General features: G+C 36.7%; 1 protein-coding gene across 1 annotated transcript; it reads right to left on the bottom strand.

The window, feature by feature from the left end:
- Nucleotides 1-7,528: 7,528 nt before the first annotated feature.
- LOC134647445 (uncharacterized) lies at nucleotides 7,529-11,732 on the bottom strand. Its single transcript, XM_063501793.1, has 2 exons — nucleotides 11,245-11,732; nucleotides 7,529-7,833 (listed from the first exon to the last, which is right to left on the bottom strand). Exons 1-2 carry the CDS (start codon nucleotides 11,357-11,359, stop codon nucleotides 7,529-7,531), a joined length of 420 nt encoding a protein of 139 aa, XP_063357863.1. The 5' UTR covers nucleotides 11,360-11,732.
- Nucleotides 11,733-13,496: the final 1,764 nt, after the last annotated feature.

Below are 13,496 nucleotides of genomic sequence, written 5' to 3'. Positions count from 1 at the left end.
AAACAAACATTTTCTTACTTCAATTTCCAAGAATTTTGACTTCTTCGATTCGTCGTGTTTTCAAGAAGTACAATCAGTCTTGGTACATAATAGTATTTTATACAATCGTGATATAATGGAGAGCTTTTCAGTCGAGTACCATGTTTAGGCAACGAAGCTTGCTGAGTTGCCTAAGTAAGGTACGAGATTGAAAAGCTTGATTATATCACGATTGTATCACGAGCAGCCGCGATACATTCATACTCTAGCGACCCGACCCCGCGCCCCGCGCCCTCGGCCGGTTGGTCAACGACACCTTCTCGTAACTCATGAGGCCTTGGTACTTGCTCCGCGCTTTCGATTGGTCAATCTCATTATAGTTGACTAAACTGTATCAAAATGAATATTATAGGTAGTTGAGTTGGGGTCCCATTGTGAAAAAAGTATGCGATTTCACTTTGGTATACGAAGTCGGAAAGTTTACCTACAGATAACACGGTACCAGGTCACGTACTCAATCTACTTCTTGTGTTATCAACGTTAAAGCACGATTCCTACCCAAACAGCCTAACCAAATACAAGTCAGATAATTAGATATTGAGTTAGAAATTCTAACTTAGAATTAGATAAAATTCTTATCCTGTACATTAGTATGCATGGCGGGCACGGGAACATATTGGGATATCATTACACACGGTTATCGCGCTAAGGTATCATTCGAATTCAGACCACACGGTCATCGCGCTAAGGATGGTATTCCACCGGTCCAATTTCTTAGCCCACTGTATACACACTTAAATACTTAAATCTTGCTGAGAGAGTGAGACGCAATGATGTTGGACCAAAAATTGGATACGTGGAATACCATCCTTACTATCCTCAGGTGTTATTCGGATTCAGACCTGCGGCAGACCTCATTGCTAATATCGACATCCATATGAAGGATTTTTTGAATGATCATAATCATAACAGTTACCTCTCTACAGATCTCTATATAGATCAAGGCTCTATATAGATCTTAATGAAGTAGGCACATACGTTAAATTATAACGGTTGTTCTTAAATTCAGAATAATAAATTACCAAAATTACTTACTTAAGAATGGGGTGTTAATGAACTGCCAATTACAAGGAAAAGTAAAGCAAAGGGGAAAGTTTTTATAACAGATTACTATCTTTTCCGCTGCCCGCCTCATTGAAAACAGCGACTCTTCCGCAAACCAAGTTCGAAGCGTTGCCTCCCGTTCACACTTACGTACGAATTTACAAGTGCGACAGAGAGGCAAGACGTCGAGCGTGGTTCGCGGTAGGCCCTCAGGTCCGTATTTCCACAAACATTTCGTTCGTTCCTATGTCTAATTTGCCATAACGAAATTAACATTTTCGCTGCTGGCTCTCAGTGTACTTCAGAAGCTTTCATTTTATTAAGGGCCTACTGCAGCCGCGTCTGGCGCTTTGTAAACCACGCCCGCTAGTTCTTCCCTCCCCGCTAACACGCACACATGGAAACGCTTCGCGCCGCACGTGAAGTTGGTGTGACCTTTTAGCACCATCTAACGTTACAGAAGTTAACTACCATTATACGCGGTCGCTGCGGTCGGCCAGAAACTTATATTCGGAAAAAATAGAAACAGATGGCGTTGTTACTTGTTCATAATAGCAAACAATAAAATAATTAATCAATAAACCTAAATATTTATTGTTGTTTTTGGAAGATGTTAACAGCATAGAAGCAGCAGCGTAGATAGCATATAAGTTAAGAGTATTGATAATAAGAAAATAGCACAAGAACAGAAAAGAGATTATTTTTGATAAAATATGATGAAAACAGATTTATTTACTTGATTACGCTCACCTGACTTTGCGGTCACTAAATGCAAATTTCAACCTTATTGTTATGAGGTTACAATACCTCTGGGGTTGCAGGCGTCCATAGTCGTTATTATTATAAATGCTTTGGTTGAAATGCTTTTTAACCCTCGAATTTTTCATAGGTACAGTCACCTGCAATAATAAGTTACTCTTCGACGGCCGCAAAAATATGTGACACGCTCTTATGGCTCTACAAATAAGATCTAACACGATCTACCGCAAAACGGCCTTCGGTGTGTAACATATTATTGCAGCTGACTGTACTCGTATTCATTGTATAGGTAGGTATTAATATCTTTTATCCGATCGATTTGCATTTATTTGAAATAAATCAGTGTTTAGTAATTATGTTTTATTGAATAAGAGATTATTTTATGTAAGGAATACAGGATGTCTTTTTGAAACACCCATTTTCTGGATAATTTTGAATTTCAATTGTCAGGGGTGCCTACATAATTTTTTAATACATTTTACAACGACAACAAACAAAAGTTCAAATTCGCAGTATTTTTATTACCCGGGTCGTGTCGCAACAAAATAGAAAATCATATTTTTCAAATCTAAGCGTTATTGTAATTTATCTCAAATAACCAAAAAACCAATCTGACTAGAACTTAAAAACGAACAGAATTATTTTAATATGTCGATTTTTCTTGGTGACCCAGGAGAATTTTTTTTGTATCCCTTACAAAAAGAATGTATCCCAATCGCGTATCGGTTTTGGTTTTTACTTATAACTCTTATAAGTGTGAAAAATATATTCTACCATATACGAAGGATGTGTGTTTTTTCATGTTTTATGTGTCTTTTTGTACAATAAAGTGTTTTACTGCTACTAATATATCATATTAACGATTAACTAAAAAGGTATTTGCATCTAATTTAACTGGTAAATTATTGAAGTCCGCTAAAATTTATATATATTCAAAAACATATTTGTTAGTATGTCCCAAAATCATGGCTCATTTTTAAGTCTCCTGACTTACCAAACATATCGCAACGAAGGCAAGGGTACAACGCGGCATCGTGAACCTAATAACGTAACGTTTCAGTTACTGTTTTAGTCGCCGACCATTTTATCCGGGGTACGAAAAGAGGTATTAGATCTATCCTGGGTCTAATATGTTATAAAAACATAGTTTATTGAAAAATGTTCGTAGGTAGTACACAAAATTTAAATTTTCTTTTAAATGTGTTTTGGGTCATCGTTATCCCTGGTGACTTTTCTGGTGACCCAAGAGACATCAATTTTATTATGACTCAGGAGACTTTTTTCTATGCACTTTGATTTTTTTGATGCGCTAATTTTGTAATCTAAAATAACTAATTGACCCATCCTCCTTTCTATTGAAAAACTTTAGTTCCGAAATTGCTGGTCAGTGAGCTTGTTTAAAATTCTAAATTCAAATTTGTAGCGTTAATTACTTATGTGAAATTGTATTACTGAATCGCGATTAGAAAGGGATTGAGATAGCTGTCAATCCATATTGATTTTGACGTAAGTGTATGGAAATCTGTTATTTCTAATCCCTTTCTGATCGCGGCATGATAATAGTGGCGTGCGACTTTCAAACCGGAGGTCACGGGTTCGAACCCCGGCCCGTGCAAGTGAGTTTTTGTAAGTAGGGACCTTTTTTAGTGATACTTATATATAATAACTTTTCGTATTATTGAAATAAAATATTTTATTCAAACAAACTTAATAATATAATAATTAATACGAATAATATCAATTAGTTTTTAATATTTATTCAATTATTTTAAATTATTTGAGCATGAAACATACTAGATTTATTTTTATCATTACAATAGAAAAAAAGCAAAAAATATATTCTTATAGATATTTTATTTTCAAACAAAAATAAAGCAAAAAGTTACGGTTAGATTCTGATGGCTAAATACCAAACAGCTACCGATACATTTCAATATCTGTCGAAATTTCCTAACCCGTTGTAACTGACAAAGAGTATAGATTTCGTTTCGACGTAGCATGACGTAGCTAAGCAAACACGCACACATGCGTAACGTATAGGCCTGTAAGAAGGCACCATCATAGGTTTACCTCGGATTCCGTTACTACTCAATGGAGTTACGACTCAACGTTTATTGGATATTAAAATTTTACGTAATTCGGAGCGCTGCGCGAAGTGACATAGGTCTTACCTCTTTGAGGCACGACGGCCATCTAACATTACTGGCATAAAGGATGCATTTATGACTTTGACGCATGACAGAAAGAGAACCCGAACTGCGTAAAATGGGCGTTTGCTATTGAATTCATAAAATCAAAAATCGATAATAAATCCATCGGTAAAGGATAATAAGTTAATATTTAGTTCTTTGAAATTTAAGACGAGATTAAAACCTTTGCTGTAAGGTGGATTGTGCTGGATATGGATGTGTTTTCTAGTTGCACGAAGCTAAAACCGAAATATGAACACGTAAGTTTGGATTTATTTTCTATCGAGAAAATTTTAAGCATTCGTGTTTCGACTACTACGAAATCACTTATCATATAGTCAAGAAACATATATCCGAAAATCACTACTGTTTGTTTCCGGGGCTAGCCACTGCCACGTTTCTAAGATCCTGTTATTTTTCGATGCACGGCCTTAATTCGACGTTTCGCTCACGTATTGTTACTGCGTAAACTAACTCAGAGTACATCTCCCTCGTACTGACATTGGTGCAAGCGAGACGCATTGCGTTTAAGTTTACGCGATCGCTAGCGTGAAACTCATGGTGAAGGAACTGGTGAGGTACCTCTATTAACTTTATAATAATTAAACAATAATATTTTTTGTTACGTAAGGTAGGAAGCGTACGAGTGCTCGACATGTTAGTGCCCAATAGATGACACCCTGCTGTCATCTTTATTGACAACTAACTGAGGTACCCGGCTTCGCTCAGAGAGTTGACATACCATTGACAGGTAGTTGTAAAAAAATAAATGGCCCTCAATATTTCGGCATATTCCACAGCATTCGAGAGTGTTCTGGAATATTCCGTAATGATCTGGGATATTCTCGAGCGTTCGATAGCATTCCGGAATGTTCTGGGGTGCTGTGGAGTGCTCTCGAATACTCTTGAATGTTCTGGACTGTTCTAGAAATGTCTAGCCTCCGAGACTCGACACACCACACCAGGTACGCTTTTTTGTAGGTATATATTTCACGATCTCTTCTGAACTTTTGTCTATTAAGTTAAGGTTCAAAATTCAAAAACATAACGACTGCTTCTGGGTTTGGGTCTGGGCGAAACTTTCAGCCTTATATCTTTAAAGCACACGCTTCAGATAAAAACGGGAAACTTCTTCATGGACGGGAGGTAGAGGGCTACCACACCATATAACTTCCTTGATCGTATCGGGGCTCATTTCTGAGTTTTAGCGGCACGCACATTGTACCTACACTTGCTTTTATTATATACATATATTGATGACTTAAGTTTCAAGGTGACATGTACTGGGACCACGTCGAGCACCAGTACGTTTACCTTATATTATGTGCTGTTAAAGTACGTATAATTGTTGTTGAAAATTAAATTGCTCGGTCTGCATACAAAACTGTTCATTCTGTAAATAAACATGGCTTTAATTACTTTTGCACATTTACAAGGGTAGGTGGAGCGGCAATGTAATATAATCAAAAGGGTTGCAATCGTGTCTCTTTGTAGTCCCGCTAATTAAGAGGTTTTGTTAATAGAAACACTCGTAAAATGGTATTTTTAGACTAAAGTTGACATTCGAATCGCAGCTGCGTTTCTGTGGCAGCATTACTGTTGCAGCGTGAACGCGGCCGATGTAGTTAACTATACTGGGTCAACCAAATCTTGTCAGTAAATAGGAACAAAAAAACTATACTCATCCTTTTCTTTTTGGGTGCTATAGTTCGTTTTTTTTAGCATTAGAAATAAGGTGAACAATCTTGATGTGTCTTTTAACTGAAAAACACATTTAAAAAATAAGTTACGGCAAATATGTAACAATTATGAATCTAATACGATCATTTATATTCTTCTGCTTTCATAAGTAATAGTTTTTGATTTTTAAAAAGCGTTTTTCAATTAAAAGACATGTCAAGATCGCTTACCTTCTTGCAAGTTCTTTCTAATGCTAAAAAAACGAACTATAGTACTAGTGTAAGACAAAGATAGTATGATTCTCTGTCTATGTTTGAAATCAAACAGACCTTTGACACACTATATCAATATCTTTATAGAGTAATACGATCTCTAGAGCAGCGTCGTCGCAGTTTGACTTCTGGGCTATAATCGCGAAAATCGAAGTTCGTAAATTGCGGGCATCTGTCTCTGTCACTCTAATTACGCCTTCATTGGAGTAAAAGAGAAAGATCCCCGCAATTTGCGAATTTCGGTTTTCGCGGTAGCCCCCCTGATCCTTGAAGTGGTGTTCCTGGACTTCCTACGCTTTTAGAAACCCGATGTTGCAAGGTTGAAAAGTGGTCCTGTTTCACCTAGATATCTACAAGCATCACAAGTCAAACTGCAGTCTAATAATGTATGTATACGACACTGTTCTAGAGATGCTGGTCTATGATACCTAAAATGACGTTTGCCACCTCATTACTATCAAGATTCGAACGTTCAACCCATGCATCGCTCATTTATCTAGGCAATTGACAGTGACAGTGCCCGCGTCAAGGCCGCAGCAGTAACGCCTCCACAGTAAAGCAGCTGCAGTTGCCATCTCACTGTCACCTTAAAATCTAAAATTCTGTTTGTATTTCAAGCATTGGTAGGTGAACGGTAAGACTAAACGCAATTAAAGTAGCATCACAGGCTCACAACAATGAAATATCAATTAGTATAATATCATTACCGTAAAATAGGGTGAGTAAGGTTCGCGGGGAGAGTTGGGTTATAAATGGGGAGAGAAGGGATTAAAGGAGGGTGAGATGGATTTTTAAGGCTACTGCTATAAAAATAATGTACTTATTCCAATTTAAAATGGAGCTATAGTAATACTCATAATTAAAAAAAAATCGATCCAAGAATCTTCCAAAATCTCCTTTGTATGAAAACCCAACTCACCCCAAAACGAGGGACTATGGGGTGAGGTGGGATTTCCTGTTTATCGTCAAAGTTATGAAATGGAACTACCCAAAATAAAATAAAAACTAAAATACATACGTCCGGAACACTTATTATATACCTATACACCATTCAGTTTGGATATTTAAAAATAAAATGTTATCGAGGTTTGAATGTCAGTTTTGCACCTACTCACCCCATTTTACGGTATCTGATATTTCGGTACCAGTTGTTTTTCAGTGAAGGAAACGAACTGCGAAATAATTCAAAGTGTGCTATAGTAGTTTGTGAAAAATATTGTTTCATGTAGATTATGTTAAGGCGTGATAAATATCTAGTTAAGGCTGGAGATAATCCCCTGGCGTCCAGTTGCAGATTTCCGATTTCAAAATTAGATTTAAAAGGTAACTAAAACATAAACCAGAACAAAAACATGAATGATAATAATCGGAAATCTGCCGCTTGTCCACCGGCAGTCCTGTATGTATATTAACTTCGTACAATATGCCCTTGATATGACAGTAAGCAAAGTAGTAGTAGACTGCTCTGTTAGTAGTAAATAAAAACAACATATAAAAACTTATATTTAATATAATAAATACCTAACAAATACCTACATAAATAATCTAATTCCTCTTGAATGGCCAATTAAAGTTTCCCAAATCCGGAAACCCGGAACCGGGATTCCCATGGTTCGTGAACGGTTCGCTCTCAGGGGGTCCGTAGCTGTACCCTATAGTGTTATAGTCGGCCGGGGGTCCGTACAGGGTAGACGGGGAGGCCACAGGCCTCATGGCCTCGCGGTTCTTCATGAAGTAGCTGATGAGGAGGCCGATGATGTAGCAGAACTTCTGAAAGAAGGCCATGAACAGGAACACCGAGACGATTTTGAGGATAGCCACTTTTGAGAAGATGAAGAGGATGATCATTACTGGAAGGAGAAGAAAGCAAATGGTTAATAAACGCAATATATTATTTGCCACGATGACAAAAGTTAACAGTAAGTCCGTTAATTTCAAGGGTGCATTCCTCAGGTTAAATTAAGTAACTTTCTCATAGAAACCGGTATTCTAATTAGCTCCAGTTTCGAAATAATCAATGAACTTATTTTATCTTATAAGGCCCCTACGACCGTGTACACTTGCCTTAGGGCCTGTTTACATATTGATTAGTATTTAGTTTGACCTCCTCTCTTTCCACATATCCCGGCCTTGACCCGTCTCCCACCAATTCCTATCAAAGGTTTCAAGATCAGTAGTTTTGGAGCGTAGTGTTTTTGATGCGATCGGTCAACTTCACGCCGAGAATATTATATTACGCTCCATGCTCGAAACTCCGAGTCGTAATTCGATTCCAAAAAAAGTAAGAGAATGTTGCCACTGCAATAATTTGATTGTAAAATAGTAAATTCCTTTTTATAAATAAACACGCTAAGATAATTTATTTATTGGTAATTTTACTCCTACGATTTAAAGTAGTACTTTTATTTACTTATTTTTACATAAATACAAGCCGCGCTAGTAAAAAGTGGCAACATTGTCTTACTTTTTTTGGAATCTAATTACGACTCGGAGTATAAGCACTGACAAGCCTGACGGATTTCTGAACTTTTGTCAAATAAGTCTGTTCTACGTAGGTCAGGACGGGAATTATGATGCCAAGTTTAATTTAATTACACGAGCGAGAGCATCTTTGCTACAAAAAATAACAATTCTATATATATTAAATTTTCAAATGTACCTAAATATAGACATTACCTACAGTTTGTAACACGGCTGATTAGAGAACGTATATCAAACAACAAATTAGTAACAAAATTCCCACCGAAATTATTCATGGAAATCGTCCGAGTGGTATTTAGCATGGAAATTAGGGTAGTGTCACAACGCCGACATGTAGCGATAAGCAAGGCGCATGTTACACCGAGCCGTATCTGACACAGGTGTCCGGTGGATTGGATTACCGTTTCTTCTCTGAACAGTCGTGTTTATGGAAATAACCACAATATAACACAACTATGTCTACAGAGAGAGAGAGAGTGGGCTCTCTGTAGACATGAGTAGTAGATGTTAATAAATATTTTATTTAGTTTTACGTAAGCTGCTCGTATTCGGGTCGGTCACAGCTCAGTTCGGAGTCATGAGAGCCATTCGCTAATCTACCGGCTGTTAACCCATTCTCGTATCATAATCCGTGTGATTTTTCAATATCGCCATTATTCTCAAGCACGTAAAGCATTTTATCCAAATTAAAGATCGAAAAAGATACACCTCTTTGTAAGTTATTTCGTAAATTCGTATGTGACGGCTTCTATGCATACAAATCGCTCCCTACGGCATTTTAGCCAATGTATTTCCTGTATTTGTGTATTTACCATAATCTGTATTAACATTTCTAAATTTATCTGAGTGCTTGGTAGCGCCTTTGCCAAGACCATCTAAACTAAAGGTTGTAAACTATATGTTCAAAATGACTTGCACACTATTATTCTCGTATTAATAATGTTGTGTTCAGTTCATTTTTTACACCTCCAGCGCTTAGCAACTTCTGCAGCTGACTGTAAATAAGTACCTTTTATTAATTAGTTGTATATTTTTATCCGTTTATCTGTTTGGTAACTTGCACGTGCCAGCGATAGTCCAATATAATAATGAACAGTGAAGCAATGGAATAACGGGCAATAAATTAAACTGTAACATTTGTTCAGCAACTTTTGAAAATAACTCATGTTTTGATTTTTATTACACTTTAAAGTTTATTCTAAGACGCAATGTATTGCAAATATTGTTATGTTTAAAGCGTGACAAGCAACGTAAAACCCACTGATGTCAGCGTAAATTTAAGGCAATATTTACTTTGTATGAAAAAGAGGAAGTCTAAAGGATTCATAATTTTTAAAAGTTGCTGAACAAACGTTGGTCAGTTTGAGGAGTACAGCCTTTAGTTTAATTTATTGCTCCTGTTACAGGAAGCACCCTGTATAATACAAACATTTATACTTTATAGTTGTTCGTAACTTATTTTGAGTCGAGCCTCCCTTAAGGCTCATTTAGACGGCGCGCGAACTCGTATACGATTTTAGTTACATTGCGGAACATTTAGGTTACATCAATTCAGCCGACCGATCAAATGACGCAATATAATAAAACTCGCATGCGAGTTCTCGCACCGTCTAAATGAGCCCTTGGTTTAAAAAAACTCGTACCTATAGTTTGTCAAAGGACTGTCTCATTTCAAACATAGACAGAGATAACCATACTATCTTTGCCTTACACTAGTACTAGCACCCAAAAGGAAAGGATGAGTAGGTACCTTATAAAATGTATAGTTTTTCTTTGTTTTTATTTACTGACAAATTTGTTTGACCAAATATACCTACGTATGTATTACCAATTTGTTTATGCCCATCGACTACGACACAATAATATGTGTATGTTAGAAAGAGACAAAACACATGTTTATCTAAAGGAGGCAGATATTTAAAATTGTATGAATATAAGTGAAGAAGCTGGTTAGACTTGGCATCACTTTTAACTTATAAGATTTTCGGTGACATATGCTTTCGTTTTAAATATGAATGCAACGAGCCTCGCAATTTGTGGGCTGCTGAATTCAAAATAATATTAATGTTTGAATACATAATACTAAGAGGAAAGTATAGCTACTGACAAAAGGTATTTTTTTTTTTCATACAATTTCCATTTAGGGAGAAAACGTTTTCCACTTAGTAAATCTTAACATATCACTTAGGCTATGTCCGGCCTACTGGAAATATTAGTGTCCCAAAAATCAATACAAACACTATAGTAACATGACAATGACACAGCTATGACAGAAGGGGCCCCTTTCTCAGAAGCTTGTAACTTGTAATACAAGCGGATGTCACCTTTTGACAGCTTTTGTTAGAAAGGGACTTACAATTGTATTACAAGTTACAAGCTTTTGCGAAACGGGCCCTAGGACGTACTTAATAGGGAAGAGACAGCTTAAATACTTACATCCGAAACAAAACAACAAAAATATCGTTCACTTAACACGAGAGACAAACAATAGCACCATAATGTGGGTCCCATAGGCACCATAAGCTTGTAGAGCAGCGGTCGGCTACCCGCGGCCCGCGGGCTGCATGCGGCCCGTGAACCTGTCACTTGCGGCCCGCGAGCCTCCCTGGCTATTTTGTATGTAATATTGACAAACGACAATGTCTAGTCTAGTCATAAATATTAACAAAGTGTGGCCCGCGTCAACTTCGTTACCTACTATGTGGCCCTTGGCTGCTAAAAGGTTGCTGACCGCTGTTTTAGAGTAAAAGTTACTTAATAAAAACTTTCTTATCACTTACTCCAGAGACGAGCTACACTTTTCTTCTTTTTTGCCCTCGCTTCGTCTATCAACGAATTATCTTCACAGTAGCAACACACCAGTAACGCAGAAAAAAATATAATCGCTTTCAACATTGTTATTTTTAACCTCAAAATATTATAACTTTGTAAATGACCCGGGCTTTTACTTTTTAAATCGCGAAGGAACTTCTAAACAGCCAGTGCACGGCTTACTTTTTTAATTTTGAAATTCGAACTGAACTGGCCAGTTTGACGTCTCGTAAATAAATAAGGTGTAATACACACAGTCGGTCATAGAAACCCATAGATTGTACAGATGAAAGTTCTACATTGTTTTCAGTAGTTAAACGAATATCCGTGACTAATATACGTGTTAGGAAACGATTATTAGCTCTATTGTATACCGGTCGCGTTCCGCGTTTGTTAAAATCGAACGCTTTTGAAAAATTTCTCCTTTTGAGGCGAATACCGTTATTAACATGCAAAGGAATTTCCCTCGCTTTTGGAATGAAGGAAAGTGTGTACGGTACGCTAATAGGCGTACATTTTGTAATAACGTAGGTATTACGAGAAGTGTTCTTGTCTCGCGTACCTAAGTAACGTGGATAAGTGGACTGTAGAAACGTTTTGTTATAATATCATTTCAACAGATGAAAGCAACGTAACAAGAAAAACTTGTCATTCAGCAAAAGGAATGAAGAAGGAAATTATCCGATCCGTTTCTATTTTCTATTACTCTGAAAACAAAGCATGTTGGATTTGACCTCTATTCTATTATCAGCTTTATTCGAAATGCTCACTCCATACAAGGCTGTCCTTATGACATAACTTATTATTTTTACTTTTTGCCGCATAACTTATTACCTAATAATAAATAAGTTATAGGTCTGTGGAAAAGATAGTAAAACTTAGTTTTAATAAGTTTTAAGCTCGCTAATAATTGTAATTATATGGTTTTTGGCCTTGTGAGTTTCGTAGACATGTATTAGAGTAAGCATTTTAAGCATCCTTCTTATTATAGCAATAGTAATATAGGGTAGGTGCGTTAGTTTGCGTCCAGCTCTAGTTTTCGTCCACTTGAGGAAATTTGAATATAAACCTATATCGCTGCACAAATTTGTACGTATTGCACTGTCAAAACAATATATCTATCTACATAAAAATGATTATTTCGCAAGTAGAAAATTAAAATTCAAATATTTTATTTGCGAATCTGTCAAGTGGACGAAAACTATAGTTCGTTTTTTTAGCATTAGAAAGAACTTGAAAGAAGGTAAGCGATTTTGACATGTCTTTTAATTGAAAAACACTTTTTAAAAATCAATAACTATTACTTATGAAAGCAGAAGACTATAAAAGATCGTATTAGATTCATAATTGTTACATATTTACCGTAACTTATTTTTAAAATGTGTTTTTCAATTAAAAGACACATCAAGATTGTTTACATTATTTCTAATGCTAAAAAAACGAAGTATAGAGCATGGACAGAAACCAGCGCTATGACCCTCTATTGGCTGACTGACCTCAAATGATACATACAATGTTTAACTCATTTTATTCACACAAATTCTGTCCTCATGGCTACGAAAATTATTTAGTTCATTTTCCCGGGTTAACTTTTAAAATCCGAGAGTAGCAAACTTGTGAGTTAAAGTTCAGTTAACTGGCGCTTTACTTTGATATTTTCACTTTTATGACTCGAAAGTTGTGAACTTAATTTAAATTGAGTGCCAGCTTAATTTCAACACTAAGTTTATAAAGTATTTTACATGTTATGCATGTCGCACGGTGTTTTTATGATATAGGACGCAAAGGAGCAGACGGATCACCTGATGGTAACTTTCTACACAGAATCAGAAAAAAAAAAACACTATTTACTCCATTCCATTGACGTATAATGTCTAAGGACGGGCTAATGGGGCACTAAATATCGTACTAGTTCAGCGGTGCTACCCACGAATTCTAGCCAATCGTGCAGTCTAACGCGACTAGTTGCAACCAATAGCGCGCGTAATGCGAACTCGTCAACAAATCGCGCGCGTGATGCGAACTCATCAACCAATCGCGTTGTAGCGATTTCACACCGCTGTACTGGCCCCTGTCATGCCTCATTATTATTGCCCGTAAAGCCAGTCCCTAGATATCTATGTCAATGCTCCATTCGAAATGTAATTTGCATTGAAATTATTCAAAACAGGCTGAAATCGCAGAGCAACCCCATAACAGTTTTGAATGATTCACGGTTAGT

This window comes from Cydia amplana, chromosome 4, assembly GCF_948474715.1.
Source record: "Cydia amplana chromosome 4, ilCydAmpl1.1, whole genome shotgun sequence".
Classification (NCBI taxonomy): domain Eukaryota; kingdom Metazoa; phylum Arthropoda; class Insecta; order Lepidoptera; family Tortricidae; genus Cydia; species Cydia amplana.
The sequence above is the reverse complement of the archived record's forward strand: the minus strand, read 5'-3'. Positions and strand labels throughout refer to the sequence as shown.

Coding starts and splice junctions, on each gene's coding strand:
- LOC134647445 (XM_063501793.1), bottom strand. CDS start 11,359: ATGTTGAAAGCGATTATATTTTTTTCTGCGTTACTGGTGTGTTGCTAC. Junction 7,834..11,244: donor AAGTGTAGCTCGTCTCTGGA/GTAAGTGATAAG, acceptor TTCTCCTTCCAG/TAATGATCATCCTCTTCATC.